General features: G+C 44.4%; 1 protein-coding gene across 1 annotated transcript in view; it reads left to right on the top strand.

Moving 5' to 3' along the window:
- The window catches only part of kcnq1.2 (potassium voltage-gated channel, KQT-like subfamily, member 1.2), a 168,737-nt gene extending 156,943 nt beyond the window's left edge, over positions 1–11,794 (top strand). Inside the window, exon 19 of the mRNA XM_071922734.2 lies at positions 10,863–11,794. Within this exon, the coding sequence (XP_071778835.2) occupies positions 10,863–11,009 (147 nt within the window). The 3' untranslated portion in view covers positions 11,010–11,794. The remainder of the gene's footprint in view (positions 1–10,862) is intronic.
- The last annotated feature ends 9,339 nt before the right edge of the window (positions 11,795–21,133 follow it).

Genomic DNA, 21,133 nt, shown 5'->3' with positions numbered 1-21,133 from the left:
GTGAAATAAAAACCATTATGATATCTTTTATGGCGGAGACTCACAGGAACGGCATAGCCATGCGCGGTAACAGCTTCGCAGAAATAGGAGGAAAGGGGTTGAAGTGTGTATGGATGGATGTGGTTTGTGTGTCTGATGAGTTTTACATGTGGAGAACAATGTGTATCTGAGTGTGTTTTTTGTATTTCCTGATCTTGTTCCGACGTAAGCCCCATTATTGGCTTTTCACAGATATAGTTAATAAGGTGAGCATAAGAAAGAAATAAGGACAACGAACAGAATGTGTATAATTTAGTCTACAGAATGATGAATTATGTTAGGTTACAATGATACAACAAAAGGAAATCATTATTGGCTTATAAATGGGATATTTTAAATTTTCTTCTCCAAATGAAGTTGTCCAGATATGTGAATAGAGAACTGCTTTTGACTTTAGGCTGATATTAACTAGCATGGAACTACAGAATTCTTCCAAAAATACAAAGATGAACTGGGTTTTCTGTATGTCCCATTCTATACAAATGGTCATCTTTGGTACATACATACATATTTCCATCATGTTTTCAGTATATTTACTAACACACACTGTCATTTAGTGTGAAGAATCGACATGCATTTCCTGTGCATCGGGGAGCAAAACTTAAAAGCATTCCCCTGCCCGCACCCTTATCCCTCTGAGCTGACAGCAACTTCGTCTCCTGGCCGCCGTCTCATAATTCATCTCTTTTGGCTTGTTTATGCTCTACATTTATTTTGTTTGCGGTAACATTTCCCCGACCCTCACATCTCTCAACGTGAAAAACGCTAATGGGCCTCCGACACGACATCAAAGCCTCTCCCTCGCCCAAGACCCTCTCGCTGTCTCAATTTATGGCCTGTTTTTTTTTTTTTCTTCTTACTACATGAAAGACCATCAGTGTTTCCCACACATATATTCACGGACACAAGCACGCACACACACACACACACATGTGGACATACACGACCACGCACACACACACACACACACACACACACACACACACACACACACGCACACATTCTCTCTCACTCACAGCTCCACAGTCACGTCCAAACAGAATGATCAGTAAATCAAATAAAACACCCACAGTGTTTCGTTTTTTTCTCTCTCTCTCTCCCTCTCTCTCTCTGTCTCTCTCTCTCTCTCTCTCTCTCTCTCTCTGTCTTCTTGGGCCTTGGTTGCACAGTTGGGGAGAGAGAGAGAGAGAGAGAGAGAGAGAGGGAGTGTGTTCCGAACAACAGAGTGATAAAGAGGGAAAAAAGAGAAGGAGAGAAGGAGGGAGGAGTGGACGGGGGATTGTACGTCCTCGTGAAAGTAGCCCTCAGAAACAAAAGCAGCTTTGAGCGCGCGCCCACTCAGAAGAGAGATTAGCCGGTACACCCCCCCCCCCCCCTCCCCTCCCCTCCTCCCAACACACCACCCCCCCACCCCCCACCCCACCCCCCTCCCTCCACCCCTGCAGAAAAGAGCTTTGGCTGCAGTTTAGTGGCACGTGGCGCAGCCCTTGATACTTATCATGTGCGTCAGGTGCTCTCGCTCGGTTTCCTGTTCTTTAAAACATAACCACCATTTCCCTCCTTCGGCTCCCCCCCCCCCCCCCTCCCCCTCCCTTTTCTCCTTTCTCTCTTTCTTTCTCAATCCACCACCAAATCCCTCTGCCCCTGCCTCAACCGCCCGCACCACCACCATCCACCCCCCCCCCCTGATTTCTTTCTCCCCCTCTCTCCCTCTCTCTCTCTCTCACTCTCTTTCTCTCCATCGCTTTCTCCTTCTTCTGCAAATACAAAGAACATATTGTATCTGCCAATGTTAAAGTGAATCCATTCTCCTTGGCAGTGGCCGGGCCCATGGTGAATCTGAGCCGGGCTAGCTCTGTTTTCCAGTTGGCACCGGGGCTGCTGGTGGAGCGGGTTGGCTGGTTGCTTGTTGGGTTGGTGAATTTGAGTCCAGCTGACACGTTGGTTTAGGATTCATTCACTCAGTCTCTCTCTCTCTCTCTCTCTCTCTCTCTCTCTCTCTCTCTCTCTCTCTCTTGCTCGCTCTTGCGCTCTCGCACTCGACTCGCAAAGCATGACCTGAGTTCACCTCATATGAAGCATATTCAAATGTACACTGTGTGGCTGCAGTCTTACAGCTTTCTCTGCACAAATAGAGACGTGCTGCACAGAGACTTCCCACTTCTCATGGAATTTGTGGAATATCAAGGTATTTTGAGAAGTGTATTCCAGACAGAGAGAGTCAGGGAATTTAATAAATTCTCTGGCCATATCAGGGATGTTTTACAAATGGGATATTTTACAGGAATATACCAGAATGTATTTTGTTTCACACGTTCATTGCATTAGTTGGTGGTTTTCAGCCGTTTTTTTCTCCACAGCAGCCCCAAGTGTAGTGGAAACCAGACTGTTCAACCATTTAGAAAAACAACAAACCAAGGAAGGAACAGCAATTTTAGGTCATGGAAGTGTTCCGACTTAGTTCGGGAAAGTCAGGGAAAAGTCATGGAATTTTAAATCAGGGCCACAGTGGGAACGCTGAACCCAAACACACACACACACACACACACACACACACACACAAACTCACAGCACTGTGTACATAAAGTGTGCTACTACTGAAATATACAAACTCAAATCTAATAAGTCCCAAATAACAACACTACCCCGCTACACACTCACACACACTCTTACATATACACCCGCAACACATTACCAAAGTTGCGCGCCCTTTGATGAAAGCCAATATAAACACACAGTGACACAAACAGACCAATAATGGGATGCTATCACATTCCATAATCATGATTCTGGCCCAGAAAGCGAATAAAACCGCCCCTCTCTCCCTTCAGATATGAAAGAGCCAGGGAGATGAGTCAACACAAACACAAGGCAGCGAAAACAAACAGTCCACAAACGCCACCAGAGCGCTTTGAAGTCCGGCTGACTGTCCTCCCCTCTTACTCTCCCCTCCATCCGTCCATCCATCCCTCTCCTCCTCTGGCCTCTCTTAACCTCTGTCCCATGCTCGTCATGAATCAGCTTTATCTGACTTCTCCGTTCCCCGCGTTTCTCCTTTTGGAAGCCGCGGCTGAGGGAGAAAGCTGAGAGAAGACAGAGGGAGATAGAAGTGGGGCTGATTTGTGGGAGCACATACAGTTTATACAGTATGCACTCAGTGTGTGTATGTGTGTGTGTTTGTGTGTGTGTGTGTTCCCAGCTAAATGTGACTTGCTGGATCCCTGTAGGTCATGTGAGCTTCCATCTGAGCCTCGGTACAGAGAGACCCCCTTCTCTCCAGGGCCTGACCCCTGGCAGGACACAGCGCTTTAGTGTAATCATTGACTGAGTTATAAATACAATGGAAGTCTATGAGGCGCGCTCAGTGCGTCTTTTGAAGATGAGAACAAAGCCTGTTTTTTATAGCTCCTAGAGTGAGCATAGTATGAGAGTTTCAGAATCTTTATATGACTATTAAAAGTCTTAAAGGAGTACACCAAGTGTTTGGGGAATCGGCCTGTTGGTCAAATCATCCCCAGTAGGTCATTTGTTCCTTAGCATAAACTATGCTGAATGATAGTAGGCCACTTACATTATCTCAAAAGTGAGAAAATTAGAACTTTTAGCATCTCAAGTTACTGTATATGGTAGGTCATATAATAAAACCACTATAAAACAACCTTTTTATTACTAAAATGTCAGTTCTCTTACTTTGGATAATGCTAGTCACCTTAGCTATAACATGGTGAGAGTGTTAACTTCATTAACTTCGTTTTTGTTTCTTTGCTCTTTCCAACTCTCTTTTTCTTTTGCGTTTTTCTGTTTCCCTTTCTCTTTCACTTTTCCTCTACTCTCTCTTTTTGGCCCCTCTCTCCCTCCCCTCACCCCTGATCTCCGCTCTCCATTCATGCAGCCCTGTCACACTGATGATAATGATGACCTCCGCGTAATGCTAGCCTGTTATTGGCCCACCAGCGAGGCCAGTGTGTGTACACCCTCTGTTGCTTTTTCTGCATTGTCCATTGTGCAAAGAGAGAAATCCTGGATCTTGTGTGTGTGTGTGTGTGTGTGTGTGTGTGTGTGTGCACGTAACACAATGAGCAGGCAGGCAGTCTGGGCGAGCAGCACAAGGGATCTGTGCAGAGGCAGAGGAACGCTAATTCACCTGAACTGACCCCATGTTGTTGCTAGCTTACAGGGAGACAGGGGAAAAAGCAACCAACCAGTAACAGCTACTCTAGTCTCTACATTCAAGTAGATTTTTAGAGTAACACTAGTTTTAGAGGATTTTTTTATGTAATAATCCACAATATTTTCATGTAAATAAATGTCCATTTTCTACTCTTTATCGCTATATAACACAATAAGGATTCAACCAATAGCCGATACCAATAGCTCTTTCCTGGGAAAAATCCTCTGGCGCACAGGAAGTGATACGTTTTGTATTTCTGGCAGCATTTCAACAGCAGTTTGTTTGCAGTAAATAGAAGAAGAACTTTGTAGTTAGCATGAGCAGCGATAGCCGCCATGGCTGAACAGACAAAGAAAAGAGCGCCACCTACAGAAACTCAGACTTCAACAGAAAATCCAAGGAAAAAGACGTCACAGTACTGGACATGCAGTTTGATTGGCAGGTGTTCTCTGGGAAGAGCGGTGCAGCAACACCGCAGCAATGACCACTTAGCACCAAAGATGTCGCCAAAATCAAAAAATAGAAGGATCTTCCAGATTACCGCTTAAAATCTGTAGTGTTATTGCCAGTTGAGTGTTTTTGCAACTTTTCAACTTCTTTTACTTTCCCTTTTTATTTCTATTTTTGAGCACTTTAGGTATTTACTTGTAGTTTTACTGAAGTAAGCTTTAGGGTAGTAAGTTCAATGAGATGTGGACTTCACATATATGACCAATGCTAAAGCTTAAGGCTAACCATCCCCTTTCTTATCCTACCAACCTTGAACAGATTGACCTATCAAATCATTTGCAAAATTAATAATCTTTTAATTTTAGTAATGAAAATTTTGGAACATGCACAATTTCTTTCATTAACTTCTTAAAAAACTCTTAAAAATGATGTGTCATTCAACATAACATGTTAATAACAACATATGTTGCGTTCAAATGTGTGTTGTCCCAAAGAAGACACACAGATGTGTTACAAACGTCACAATCTTCTTTTTTAGAGTGTACTGGTGTATTTTTAGTAAACCACTCATTTTCTAGACAGACCTATACTCTTAACTGAAGCGGTACTGCTTTGTCTTGAGTAAAATAATGCAGCATGCTTTTCATTCCTGCAATAAGACACAATGTCAGCTTAGTTGGCTTCACATCAGACATAAAAATGATTGCTCCATTCTGCTAAAAAGACTTATTCAATTCCAGATAAGGGAAAATAAAGGTAAATAGTTTCAAAAAGTTTCAAAAGATTTTTTTTTAAATCCACCAGAATGAGAAAGCGAAGGACATTTAGATGCTTTAACTATAGTAACTTTTTAAAACCTTGACTTGTAAACCAAAAGGCCTCAGTGGGATAATAAAGGATTCCATTCCAATTTGAATGAACATTATCTGAGTCATGCTAGTGCAGTATGAGTAGGCACAGTCATTGAAATAGAAAAAAAAAAACGAAAGAAAGAATGGGTACACTCTGTAAAGTCTGGTGTTGCACAGGTTGAACTACGAGGGCTTTTGAGGTCTCCGTGGGGGAAAAAACATTACACATTCATTACAGCATGCAAGGACGGTGACCTGTGGAATTGTTTTCCTCTAGCCTTATCTCTCTTTCTGTCCCAGCTCTCTCTCTCTCTCCATTGTCTAGAGCGATTGAGAGCCAGTGCATTTCAATGACAGGAATCTTGTTTTGTTGAATAGCGCGGCCTGGTTGGACACAGATGCCAAGACATTCCTGGAGCTGGTAGTCTTTCCTTCTGGCAGCTCTGCACCTCCGTCTCCCTCTTCTCTCCTCTCCTCTCCTCTCCTCTCCTCTCCTCTCCTCTCCTCTCCTCTCCTCTCCTCTCCTCGCCTCTCCTCTCCTCGCCTCTCCTCTCTTCTTCTCTCCTTTCCATTCCTTACTTCTCCTCAGCGAGCGAGTGAGAGAGAGCAAGACAGAAAGGTAGATTTTCTGTTAGTCTCTATTGAAGAGCCTCTGTGTGTCTGTGTGCTGCTGTGTGTTGAGTCAGGTTATCCTATCTGTCTGTTCATAGGAGAGCTATCTGCCTGTTAATCCAGCCTAGACCGCAGTATACAGTCTATATGCAGCCTTGTTTTCCCTTCTGAATAAGGTACACCACTTCACAACACCTAATTACCATCCATTATGTGTCAAGGTTACCACGCACTCCGTCATTCTACCTCATGCAGTATCTCGTATCCTTCTTGCATGTCATGTCTCCATTTGTCAGTAATCATGCAATGGTAGAATTTGGCACGGATGAGTATGAATGCATCGGTAGCAGGCCCAAGCTTTTTTCTCCAGGCTTTTTCACTCCCCAACAGATGGCAGTGTGAATCACACTATGGACACACAGGCCGGAGAGAGTCGGCCTGGGTCTTGTAAGGACTGTGTGTGTGTGTGTGTGTGTGTGTGTGTTGAGGATAATTGTTCTGCGTAACATTCGTGGTAAAGCATGACTCTCACACCCACGACTCTCTTCTCTTCTCTTCTCTTCTCTTCTCTTCTCTTCTCTTCTCTTCTCTTCTCTTCTCTTCTTCTCTTCTCACACAGGGTGAGATAAGTTATTACAATGCAAAATATGCTGATGCTGGGTGTGTGATGTATGATGTTTCTGTCATATGCTGTTGTTTGTTATTGTTTTCATAGACTGTTTTGATACTGCGGCTTCAATGTCCAAGACAAATTTCCCTGCAGGGACAACAAACTTCATCTCATCTATTTTATTTTATCTTATCTTAGCACAGTCCCTCTGACAGCAATTCATTTTTGGTTTGAGTCCTTGAAATTCATACTCTATGTAAAAATGTTGGAGACAGCATCCCTGTTGTACCCCGAGCAACTGGAATTCAGCACACCAGCCAATGACGTGATTCATCCAGTTTGCTTTGCAGGACAAATAGTCTGCTAGACCGATGACTAACAGCTCGGCTGATGACTATCACCTTTTACCCAGGGGTGTCATTCTATTGTGCACTCACACCATGTTTTTATTCGTTTTTCCATTATTAGTGCCTCACTTACACTTTCCCCTACAGCTCCTTGGTCACAGTTAACTTTCGTAAACCACGCCTGGACAAAGATGTTTTCCCTCGCTGGCTCCTGTTTGTTGTTTGCTTGGTGACAGACAGACTAGCACAAACAAGGGTGTGTGTGAGTTTGTGTGTGTACCTGTGTGCATATGTACGAGTTTTTGTGTGCATACTTGAGTGTTTTGTGTGTGTGTGTGTGTGTGTGTGTGCTAGATAACAGAGAGACAGTCCCAGGGGAGGGCAGGAAGGTGGTTCAGGAAGGGTGTTCCTGTGTGAACAGGAGCACTGTGTCCTCCCCATAGTTCACGTCTCCATCAGTCGCTGCTTTCAGTGTGTGGAGGAGCCAACTGGATTAGAAGGCATAGATCATAAATAGATAATGTACCTAATTTGCCTTTTAAATATTTTTGGGTGAATTAGCTTTTTATTCAATATCCCTTTCCACCCCCATACCCCATCTCACCCTGTTTTGGGTATTTTGTTAAGGGTTTTAATGTGGATAATGATTTCATGTTTATTATATGTTGTGCGCTCACATCAATTGTGTATTTTTGGTGAGGCCAAAAAGAGTTTTCCATCTCTTGTGGACAATAAAGTTATAGGTATTTTCCTAAGCGCAGGCTGGGCTTTCCTGAACACACCACAACACACACTCATCTACTGTATTAACCCTACATCTTCTATATTCTTTATTTAAGGTGATAAAGCCAATCCAAATGTTGCACAACTCTCTGCACATACAATACATGTATACTCACCTGGGTTTCGTTTTAGTTCACGTTCTATTCAATCAATTCAGGACGTGGATTTACTTTAAATTCAGATACTGAAAAAAAAAGGTTTTAGCATGAGAAGGTTGTCCTATACAAACTGTTAATATTGAGAATTACTTTTCTAACATTCTTCCATAAAGTGTAAGGTCTGTTTACGTTTAGAGTTGACAGAATGACTTTCGTCTGCTTTCACAATGCAGTCAGAAGGGCCTTCTCCGAGCTCAGGGAAACCCCTGCTGCTGAAGTGTTGTGGCTGGAGGCGGCCTGTCTTGTGACTGTCCCATGTGTTGCCTGCAGTGAGTGGGAGGGTCAGGGACAGCTGGAGCATCACCTGTCCCTGAATCACATGCCTTTATATGACACAGCAGCGGTGGCAGTGTCACCACAGTCACCCGCCCCAGCCCAACCCAGGCATTTACACACTACCTCAACTGTTGGTGGTGCCGTTTTTTTTTTTTCCCCCTTCTCCTGCATACACATACTGTATTCTATTGCAAACACAAGACACAAACAAAAGAAACGCATCTTTATTCACATATACACACAATTTCGCTCTCTTGCCCTCACTCTCGCCTGCTTTTGCTGTTCTCATTTCAGATCTCATTGTCTTTTTCGCCCACATGCAGGCCTGGAAAACACACATTTTATTTTTTAGTTATTTATTTAGCCTTTATTTTACCAGGAAGCACTGAGATTCAAAATCTCTTTGCCAAGAAATGGTAGCAGGCAACATACAATACAGTAGAAAATACAAAAAAATAGTCAAATGTACAATAAAAAAAATCACAATTTAGATCAGAAACAGGAGCACACATCTTGCGTAAGGACTATGGATAATTTGTTTGAACTGATTCACATACATAGGCACCCAAACACAAGAGACACATTCATGTTGTATTTACACACTCTCTCTCTCTATCCCTCTCTCTTGCATCTCTCTCTCTCGGCCACATCCAGGCCCGGAGACACACATACACGTACACACAGCGAGCAGTGATAAATAAGCCTTGTGTGTTTGCAACACGCCTGTCTAATTGTGTTTTTCTTGTCTCTCGGCGGGTCTCCGTGGGTCACTCCTTTCAGAGACACAGCAGGAGGAATTCCTGATCCATGCTAAGCCCCAACGAGAATGTTGATAAGTCTGTAGATTACTGCCCAACATGTTTATGATAGCCTATTATTCTCTAAGCCTCATCCAGGCCCAGCGCGTGCTTCATCTACTTAGCACAATTATTTAGGTCATGGTAAAGTCTCAGAGGAAAGCGCTGTGAACGTTGAAATATCAGCAAACCTCAGCAAAAAGGTCAAAATGAAGTAATTCCTGCCTTGTCATATATCTCGAAGCAATCCAGCAGAATTGAAACCTTCAGACAAAAAAAAACATACAAGTCGGCTTTGAAGGTTTTTGAGCTGCCAATGTACTTGCAGTTGTGTAATCAATCCAAATCACTGGAGTGTGAATGTTACACATAACCTGCAAGTACACAAACTGTGCTATCTTTAACTGTGAACGCACACCGCTCTTTAATCAGATTTGGGAGCAGCACTCTGAGAACTTGAAACAGGCTCAAGCAACACAGTTCTTTTTTCTGCATGCTTCAATTAAGAGAGATTTTCGCTGGCAAACATCTACATCATGCTAAAAAAGCGTTCTGCGCGCTGCCGAACCGGTTCGTTACTAATTTCTTTGTCTGGAATTTAGGGTTCATCCGACATTTGACAATCTTCGGTTGTCTCTGAATTACGGTCATTGGCGTGTCGTGATGTGATTTCATTCTTCTCTGTAACGTACTCTGATATTTCATATTTATGCCTCCTATTAAGGCTCATATTTCAACAACAATAATAGCTGCTTAATGTCCCACTCTGCCATAAAAGTGTCCGGGCCGTCAGACACACACAGTAAAAGATGGGAGAAAGAGGGGCCATACCCTTAAGCCTATGAAAATGCCATTGATGTTAACTATCTGACTGTGCACTGCCAGAAATGCCGGAGTCGGGCTGGAGTTGCTCGCTATCAGTTTCTAGTAGAGAAGGGAGTCTGAATCTGTGTCTGCCTGTTGTGTGAGATGTTATGGCTCTTTGATGTCCTTTGCTGCTTAGCCTTTGATTTACGAAGCGTCATCTTTATCATTTTGCCTGGCTTCTTGGAGCTATCAGAGGGTATTGGTTTGTGTGTGTGTGTGTGTGTGTGTGTGCTGAGTAAGTACTTCTGGAAGGATAACTAGATAAGTACAGAGGTAAAGCCAAGGCCAGGGAGGTGGAGATGCAGAAAAGCCCTTTGAAGTTACAAAACTGTGTGTGTGTGTGTGTGTGTGTGTGTGTGTGTGTGTGTGTGCCCGCGCGCCTGTCTCTGGGTGTGTACATATGCAGATGGCCTCACTGTATTTGCGTGTCACCAGACAGTCTGCTCTCTCTGTCTGCCTCCATCACACAGGCGGAGCCATTCATCTGTATTCACACCATGGTTAGGCTGGCGGCGCCCTGTCAGAGATGCTTCTGTTGGGTGACACACCTGTGTTTACAGTTGGGAGAGCATGTCAACAACAGCGGCGTGTGTGTGTGTGTGTGTGTGTGTGTGTGTGTGTCTCTGTCCTCCCACTGAGGGATCATATAGCTCAGCAGCTTCGTAATGAGTGGCTTTAGCAGGTAGACCGTGACTAGCAGACTAACATGTCATTATACCCCGCACTGCTCTGTCATTGGGATGGCAACTATATTAAAGAGGCAGATGGATGAAAAAACAATAGCACAAACTCACTGACATTCTTTGTTTGCTTCATCGTGTACTTATCTTGAGAGTATTTATCCCGGAGGCACGCAACTGACTTTACCTGTTTGTCTCTTGTTGACTGTGTTTAAATCCAGGTCCTGCTGATGGACCAGAAAATGGACTCGGTTCTCCAGATCCTGACGGAGCAGTTCAAGCCTCAGCCTGAGCTGACGTCCAAGCCCTCCATCCGCAGAGTGACCATCCAGAAACGCATGGGCATCAGCATGGACGAGGGGCCCTGATGCCACACGATGATGTCATCACCAAGGGACACTTCCAAGGAGCCAGGCGGGAGATCATATAAACAGCCTAGTCCCCCTGGGGGTCAGCCTGGAAATGATAAGGGGACTCAGTTTCCCAAAATCCCCCACTCTTCCTCTTACAATTCCATTTTTTTTTTTCGTTGACCTTTGACCCCTGAGAAGAGAACAACTTTAAAACGTCTACTGAATTCTCCACTAGGAGCTGTGCTGGTCTGGGACATGAGGGCAAAAGAAGCACTGAGGGTGGAATTCATGGTGCACTGAAAGCAGAAAGGCTGACTGACCTCTTCCTTTATGGAGGCTACTTGTGATGATCAGTGGGCCTATTTGGGTCTTTTCCACTGAAGTCTAAATGTAGCTCTCTCTTTTGGACTAGCATTGTGGGCCCTCAATCTTCCCTGGCAGCATACACTCATTCAAGCAGCGACACGCTGCATGAATTTATTTCACTACATTAGCCTCATAATCACACTCCTCAGTTGATGTTAATTTATGTGTGGCCAGTCACCGAGCTGCATTCCTCTACTCCAAATATTATTTCAGAGCTAACTAACCCAGTAATGAAGCCGTAATGCAGTCAAAGCACTGAAGTTCCCCCAAGACACAGAGAAAAACTGAGAGTCCAGCCATGGCAGAGGCATTCCTCAAATCCTACTGATTATCTTGGCACCATCCACACCCAGTACACAACAGGGCTATTTCCATAGCTGCATATCCATCTAGCCTAACTGTACTTAGGCTGCGGCGGGTGTTTGTTAGTAGTGATCGAGTAACACGGGGAGGGAAGGGCAGATTATCTGTTGACTTTGCCCTGTGTTAGGGACCGGAAGCCTGGCGTAAAAGAAGCGGGGCTAAAGAAACGTGGCCGGGGCGGAGCGGGGGGCTAACATGGTGCTGATTTACAGCTACGGTGAAGCTAATAAAAATAGCCAAACAGCCGTGACAGGGCGCAGTGCCGTGTTACAGAAATACAGCCAGAAGTTATGGCACGGCCTCGCTGTTTGCTCCACTCCCGGTGCCAACATTTTCACTGGGAGATTTCGTACGTATATTGATCCCAAACCCCCTTGGCACCACCGCCACCACTAACACCACCACCAGGACCATGCTTAAACACCTCTATTACCCTCTTCAGGGGGCTCACACTGCTGTGTTCAATTTGAAATAAATTTGCCCCATTAAAGCTCTGATTATTTTTTCTCTCCTGAGCTAATTAAGTGCTGAATTCCTGGTAAGGGGAGATTACTCGCTGTGAGTGACTAATGAAAAGAAACACTGGAAAAATGTGTAGAATTTAAACAGTAAGCTTTGAGGAGCAGGCGCGCTAATTCTGTGTGAAAGGTTTGGAAATATCAGGCTACCACTGAGAGAGGAACGACCGGCTTTCAAAAGCCCACGTTTGAAATAAAAAAGACAATGCTCTCTTTTTGTTCCCCACTCGTCGTATTTATCCGACAGGACGCCGAGGCGTGTAGGAAGTAGAAAATAGAAAACAATAACTAAACTATGTAGCTATGCAAGACCTCCCATAATTATAGTATGCACATTCCTAGAAACACGGACACACACAAAAGAGGGGTGAACAAGGGAGGAGAGGCTTTCTCTCTGCACTAGCATATATTTTCTTATTTTTGCGGTGGTTGAAAATTAGCTGTATGTATCTTCTATAAAGTGGTTGCATTTGAAGGCACCCTAATTTTGTCATAGACCTTGATACATATCCATCTGTCTGTTCTCCTGTACAGTTTTATAAGAGTTGTAAATAAGAACATTGCCTTATTGTACTGTATTTATTATCATGTGGAAAGATCAACCTGGAACATGTCTGCTTGTTGGAGTGATGAGAAACACAGAGAGAGGCTCCTGTTGTACAGATGGATGGAAATGATTGTAAATGATATTCACGCACACCCTCTGCACTGTAGCTCTGCTGTAAATAATAAAACTCCATTTCATTATGCTCTGGCCTGCTCCTTTGGCTTTGCAGGGATTCGATTACCAGCTCATCTATTCCATAATTTGCTTTCGTTGGAGGAGGCGAAACCTGTCTTATAGTTTTTTTTTGCAGCCGTTTGTTCAAATCTCAAGCCGAGCCCGGTCAAGGTAAGCCGTGGGCCGGCGTTTCCATCCAAATAAAATCTCCTCTACTCCTCATTTCGCTGAATTTCCTTCACACTGCAATCACCAAGAAGGGGAAGAGAAAGAAAAAACAACACGTTCACCGTGCCTACTTTGAACTTCAATATTCCATAACCCATTGAGCGAGGCATGTGGAGGAAAAAGAGAATACTTCTCATATTACCACTCAATTATATTTGCCTTCAAAGGCCAAAAAATACTGGGGATGTCCCAAGATCAGCACGGTCCAGCGCCGAGAGAGAGGGAAGGAGGGAGGGAGGGAGGTCCCTGGGGAGGGCTGGACGGGCAGGAGAGAGAGGGAGGGAGGAGGAGGAGGGCAGCAGGCGCATAAGTGAGCTGGGGAAGAGAGCAGAGCCATTTTCAATTAGCCAGAGAGACTACATGGGCCGGAGGGCCGCAGTGCTCCGCTGCCTTTTGTCCTCCTCTGGTTTCTATCACTGCTGGGGGATTTTGGCAGGGAGAGAGAGAGGGAAGCAGAGAAAGAAAGAGAGAGAGAGAGACCCCATGGCTACCTCCGTCTACAGAGGCTGCTCTATGTAGCGCTGAGCCCCGTGCTCCTCTTTCATCTTAAGACTAGACAGAGAGAAGAGAGAGACTCCCCACTTCAAAAGACAGTTTGATCTCAGAAGTACACAGGAGCACAACCTAAAAGAGGATCTGAGGAAGCAGTTAAAAGGGGAATATAAGAGAGACACTGTCACGGACATTGGACAGTGAAATGTGGCTTCCCCAGAATCTGCGTGGAGGAGGAATTCATGCTAGGTCATGAAACGCTAGACCCTTCGTCTATCGGCCATGTGTTCTTTGATCCCACCACCTTAGAATAGAACAAAACTTCATTATGCTGCAGAAAATAGAAGATTGGTACAACATAGAAATCATAGGAAACACAAAAGAGACTTACATTATGGTACTTCTCAGAGTTAAACACCTTGTTAAGGGTGAATAGATGCTGTTACATTACTGGATTTCCAGTGCCGTGGTAATATCCTACAAAAGGAGACCAAAATATAATTCATACAATTTGACCAGGTTTTCCAAAAGGATCTGGTAACTAAGTTCATCTTGGTAGTTTGGCATTTTGTTAGTTGGTTATTTTTCTTCTCCATGTTTCTGTATTTTCGGCCAGTTTGAATGGGCTCTCTTAAAAGGCATGTCAGCATTATTAGGATTATTTATTGAAACTATGGGGCACCGCTGGGCACACACTTTCAGCTCTTTCAGCAAAAATGTTAGACAAACATAGAAACTCTCCCTCAGTGTGCAAACTATTGGGCAAAGAAAAATAACCAGCTAAAAACAACCAACTAAATTTGAAGGGTCTTATTCTAAAACGGTACATTATTTGTAAAAATAAAAAAAATCAACAAAAGTCTTATCGTGACTCAGAGCTTTATTAATAACACATAACTGGCTTTGCAAAATGATTGCTGGCAAAAAAGAGTAGGTGTCAAGTTTTTGAAATGGTGGATGTCTCATTTTGGAATTAAACAATTGGAAATATCAAGCAAGATACATCAGAAGAAACGAGCTGTGTCCAACCTGTGAGATTTACAAAAACCATGGAGGGGCTGGGCTTGGTTCCTAGGAAAAATCATCATGTTCCTTTGTAGGTCAACAAGGCTCAGCTGGGAGGCCAAGGGAGGCTGGTGAACGGGTGGTAGGTGTCAGGCTGAGGGGCCACGCCTGCCCACCATGGGGGCGCCTAGGAGGCCACCTGTCCAGTGAGGCCCAGGCGTGTAGAGGCCAACAGTACCATATGAAAGCAGATATGAGTCAACAGGTGTGTGTGTGTGTGTGTGTGTGTGTGTGTGTGTGTGTGTGTGTGTGTGTGTGTGTGTGTGTGTGTGTGTGTGTGTGTGCTGTATCACGTAGGATTGTGACAAACAATGTCAGCAGCAGCTGATGCCGGCCACTCTGTCAGGAGTTGTCCCTAAATAGCTGGAGCCAACAGTTGCCTTGAGGACAGTTGTTGTTGCTCCCTGGCCTCCCCTGCCTCTCTTTACTGCAGAACATTTGACATTCCCATTCTAGGTCACCCATTATGAAATAGACAGTTCCAGTCCTTGATTCTGATTGGCTGAGTCCGCTTTGAAGCCGTTGTAAAATACCTGATAAACACACACCTGTGACCGCATAACAGTTAAGTATTAATGCGCTAACAAAAAAAATCACAGCTCATTCAGAAACAAGAACTGTATTGCTTCGAAGAAGAATAACATTCAATTGTTAAAGATAAAAGCTTTATTAAAAATTAGCATCCTTTTTTTATTAAAATGGTATGTAACCAACGTTTTATAAAAGCAGGCTGGATGCTTGAGCAATAAGAGACTCAAGACCCAACTTTTCATGCCGTGCCTAAAAAAGCCTCTTAGTTCTCTCAAAATCACTGTAAGGCAATGCATTGAGTCTCTTATTGCTTAGGTATTGACTTGGTTTCCATAGTATCCTCATGAGATTGTTGTTATGGGATAGGCAGCAGTGGTAAAGCTCCTCAAATGCACTTAAATGGCCCCATAGTACCCTGGTCTCCGTTTGCAGGGCCTTCTGTGTCCCCTTTATCCCCAGCGACAGAAAACTGTTTTTCTATGCAGCCTTTCACAACAGGAACAGATACAGTACGCCCTTTGACCTCTTCTCTGGTTGGTCCGGGCAGGGCGACATCACCCCTTGGGATAATAAATCACCCAGAGGTCAGGAGGTTAGATTGACCCCCCGTGACCTTTGGCCTTATGAGATTTTCCTCGGCCATATGTCTGTGGCTCACCCTGTCCCACCCCTCCCCGTGACCAGAGGAAAGTTCAGCAGCCAAGAACAACAGCACAAACCGGCCCCATTCAGATCCAGAGATCCGTCCGAGCTACTCAGTTTCACGTCCCGGGTCCAGCCAGCCATAGAGGCCCCACCCAGGGCTGGCTAGGCTAAGTGTGACTGCTGCTAATGTGTTGTTACTGCTGCTGCGGATTTGAGCAGAGGTCCGGGCACACTTTGAGGGGTGGGGGGGGTGGGGGTGGTGGCAGGGGGTTGGTGGTGGGGCGAGAGGCTGGGGCTGTCTATATAGGTCATATTATTGGGGACTTTTCCCCCAGACGGGGAGAGAATTCCTGGCTAGAAACTGGAAGGACTTCAGTGGTGCGCTGGGGTTTGGCCAGCCGAGGCAGAATGTCAGGCATGGTGGACAGCTGCACCGCTGAGCTACTGTAAGAGAGAGAGAGAGAGAGAGAGAGAGAGAGAGAGACGGAGAAAGAGAAACAGGAAGAAAAAAGAGACGGAGAGAGGCTGATAGATATACAGAAAGAGAAAGACAGAGAGAGAGAGAGGCAAAAATACAGTAAGATAAAGGTTAGAGAAGGTTAGAGAATTGGGTGCAGAAAAAAGAAACAAGCTTTAAGCAGGGAGGCAAGAGAGAAGCATCAAGGCTCCTCCTGTGAAACGACACACAACGCAAGTTATACAGAGGGCTTTGAATACAGGTTTCATGTTCTTTTAAGATTTTTTTTTAAAAATGTTGTTAATGAGAAAAGAGAAGCGAAACAACAGATGAAAATAAGGGCTAGAGATTGCTTGAAAACCTTGATGTGTAGTTCTGTGCAATACAGTTTCAGTATGACACAACCACTGATTATCTGAAGTCACGTATGAAGAACGAGGTGTGTCTGGGATGATGAGGAAATATGGTAGTCCACTTATCCACCTATCGTGCCAATCAACCCTAACCCTATCTAACATAATTATTTACAGTAGTAGTTGTTTAACTGGCTGAACTGGGAGAGTAATAATTCCTATGTGCACAAAGCAAATAAAAATAGTAGTGGATTTTAAATCTAGCTGCTCTCAGTTCAAATTGCACAGCAAAGCAGCTCAAAATCACCAAAACGGCAATACCGTAATTTGCAGTGAGTGAAAATTGAAAACAGAGTGAAAAATTGAATATTGCGAAGCCAATGGGCCACATCCACGGCTGTCCAAGAGCAGAGGTAAGTTTCATATGGTGAGGAGTCTGTTTTTCTCATCAGGCCCTGTGTTGGAGAACATGCTCGTTTATTCTTATGGCAGGAACCTTTTCAACACCAGAGCTGAGGACCGTGCAGAGCAGAGGCCCGGCGAGTCTCCTGATGAGGGCAGCAGAAGCAGGACAAAAAAACAAAAAGAAAGAGCCAAAAAGAAAGTTAGCGAGAAGTCTGGGTATATTCATATGAAATGTGGGCCGCTTTATTGCTCATGAAAAGTGGAAAGTTGATGCATTTCTGGGACCGATCCAAAACAATGCCGAAGACAATTTTCCATTCCATGTCATTTTAACCGACAGCGTTCCCATATCTCGTCATTGGTTTAGACATTATGGCAGGCCGGCTTGGTGGATGGGATGTAATTTGATGTATACTGTGGTCAGTGTTGTAAGACGTATTTTGACTGACTGGAATTATTGCCACATACACTTCTGCAAATGTTACCAAACGTTGCATCATATGGAAATACTTTGCATCACGTCAAATTAACATCACACCCGAACACACCCACACTGTCATCCTCTTAAGTGGAAAAGCTCTTCTGCTAATTTAAACACAGTTACATTCTGTGTAATTTATATTGCACAAATAACATTGCAATTATTCAAAAGCAAAGAAAAGTCTGGTCATAGAACATTGGCCAACTGACTGAATTAATATGTAAGGGCATGCAGTTAAAGTCAGCAGAGGACACAAACACAACACATACACACACACACACACACACACACACATTTTAAATGCTTTATTTGAATCCACGTGAGATTCATACATTGCAGAGATTAAACATGAATTAAGGGCATTTGAGGATACAAAAAGCTCTGTCTCCACCACTGGGCCCTGCTACCTATTACTGCAGCTGCTCGACACACACACACACACACACACACACACACATGCGCACACACACACAGTGTCACACACAATCTCCCCTGCCTATGAAATAGTTTATCCAGTGAGGTCTTCCACTAGTCCTGTCATGTGAAAATCACAAGTCATGATCCCATACAGGAACCTGACACTCGAGACCAGCTGTCTGTCAACACTACTGCACTGGGGTTTTTTTGTTAGTTGATTTATTTATTTATTTATTTATAACTTAATTAACCAGGTAGTCCCAATGAGACTGACAATGTATTTCTTTTAAGACCTGGTCAAGAAAAAAGTATGTCTATCTGCTCTACACAGATGTTGCAGCTGGAAGCCCTGCCTCTATTTTCTCAGCCAAACGCATCTGAATGCATCCTTCAGCATTCCTGACTGGATTAGCAGGGCAGGTACCACCGACTGGTCATGAGAGAGAGACAGAGAGACCGAGAGAGCGAGAGAGAGAGAGAGAGACAGATAGAGAGAGAGAGGGAGAGATAGATAAAGACAGAGAAGGAGCGAGAGTGAGCGTGCAGCACAGCCTGCTTGTTTCTACATCTCGCGCTGCGTGCTTGAGCAGATTTGCCTTGATAAAAGATAAAGGCCCTTTGATAGGCTGCAGGTGCGCTGCTTTAATGAGCATTACTACCCCCCACCCCCCCCACCCCCCTTTCCCTGCAAAAACCAAACGCACCACAGACACACATCTGCACATCTGTCATTCGATGCTCCGCAGCATCTCCCTAACCTCTCCTCCCCCTCCTTCCTCCCTATCACTCATCCCCAGACACTCGCACACATCTGACACACTCCACACATCACACACCGCAGTGTTTCAGGAACCAAAGCAACGTCAATACGTTTGCTATTCAATGAAATACTTCTCCTATATTGATACAGCTTGCCTGGCTCGCTGAATCCAATTGAGCTGTCCAAAAAACATCCAAACCCCACCCACTCGGGGCATTCCAGGCAGGCTAAAACAAACGCTCAGAGAAATGGAAAAAAATATTTCAGTTGCAGCTTGGCCTGCTGAGGGCCTGTTAGAGGCATGCAAGAGAAAGAGCGAGACAGAGGGAGAGAAAGGGAGAGAGAGAGAGAGAGAGAGAGAGAGAGAGAGAGAGAGAGAGAGACGATGTTAGGTGTTTGTTTGTGGGCACTCGCTCTCTCCTCATCCAGGGCCCGGGGTGCCGGGGGAATAGCCTGATGACGTGGGTTGTGGCCTGGGCAGGAAACATGGGGAGGAACTTGTGGCTTTATATTAAGTGCCGGGGCGGTTAACAGGAAAAGATAACCTGTTTCTGTTGATATAGCGAGGAAGTGTGAATTCAGAGCGTCTTGGCACACGCGTCCTCGCAGACACAGAGGAACAGGCCGATGATGCCTTCCACATCTCTGATTGACTGGCTTACTGGAATTTCCTCTAGTTCATTGTGGTTTTGTTTGGGTGGTTGTGATGGAGTGTTACAGTGTGTATGTTAAAAAACGAGGCTGAGAGGAAAGCTTTCAGAGACATTCCCGCTGGAAGAGAGAAGAAGGTGTCTCTTATGCAAGGAGAGAAACTATTGCATCATATTGGCCAGCCTACAGTCTTATCTGGGACCCTTTGAATGACTGACCTTGTTATCTATGGTCACTTTTGAGGTACTTCTATCTAAACAGTTAAGTTTAAGTAGGCATACTCTACATAGTAATACAAATGTGTAAGAGGTATCTGCAAGCAATTACTCACACTGTTGATGAGCCACTAGAGGGGAAATGACATGGAATCATTGTGAAAGAAGTCAGTTTCTTAAAAGCTGTGCTCTGCAAGTCAAAGGCCTGACAGGAAAATGTGATAAAAATGTGGTATAGACGGGGCTCCTCAAAGGCTGCATTGCTAGAATGCATCTTATTAAATGATGTATAATTAATTTCTACTAAAATACATGACGTTAGCTGCACTTTTTCCAAGGGCATTGTCATATTTTTACAAATGGCAACATTTTGTAATCACTGTGTGTAATTATTACATCATTATGGTAAGATCATACCTCATTTTGCCTGAGGAAATCGGAAAAGGCCCAATTGCACTTGTGTAATATCTAAAAGCTGGCTATACTGCTCACATTAAGCAAGCAAGTGCCCACTGCAGAAGATTTTGTTTTGCTTTGCTGCATCTATGGCATGGGATTGTCCATTGTAGCAATGCAATGCTCTTTCACTCACACACACACACACACACACACACACACACACACACACACACACACACACACACACACACACCTACCAGCATTCATAGCCAGAATTGTAACACTTTCCTAATTCTGAAACGCATTTAGCAAATTCCTGGTGAGGTCTCCATTATTGCCAGACATTTATTACCCACACTGGTGAAACTGTTGCAACCCCTTTTTTACAACCTACAGTATCTAGCTCACTGCAACTACAGCATGCCACAGATTTGTTTTTATTTTCTCAAAATTACTTACAGAACATCTTGTTTGGTTGTAAAAAAAAAAAAAAATGTATTTCACTTTAATTGTCACAATTGAATGAAAAAAAATGACTACATGTAAAAGCAAAGTAAAACGAACATGATAGTACATAACAATTGTCAGATTTCAACATTGCACACCAAAGTGTACTGAGGGCTTCTCATGCAAAACAGCTACCACTGACGTACATGAATAATGTTGAGGCTGGGTGTACTGCACACATCACTTCCTCCTCCGCCTCCACCTCCATTCAATCGACCAGTCAGCAGTCAGCCAAACAGACACCCAATCAGCCAGTCATTTAGTCAGTCAGCCAGTCACCCAGTCAAGCAGTCACCCAGACACCCAGTCGAGCAGTCAAGCAGTCACTCAGACACCCAGTCAGTCGGTCAGTCAGTCAGTCAGTCAGTCAGCCAGTCTGCTGTTTGGGCAGGGTGGAGGCTCCTAGACGGGCCCTTTGTCTGAGCCGAGAAGCCCCAGACACAACAGTGGCCGGCCCTGGCCCCTCACAATGGCCCTCCACACAAAGGCCCACACACTGGGACAATAGGCCGGGCTCAGAGTGGGGGTGGACCGCTGAGCTGAGGTTACCCACCTGCACACTTCA

Source organism: Centroberyx gerrardi, chromosome 4 (assembly GCF_048128805.1).
Source record: "Centroberyx gerrardi isolate f3 chromosome 4, fCenGer3.hap1.cur.20231027, whole genome shotgun sequence".
NCBI lineage: Eukaryota > Metazoa > Chordata > Actinopteri > Beryciformes > Berycidae > Centroberyx > Centroberyx gerrardi.
This window is presented reverse-complemented; position numbering and strand designations above follow the sequence as displayed.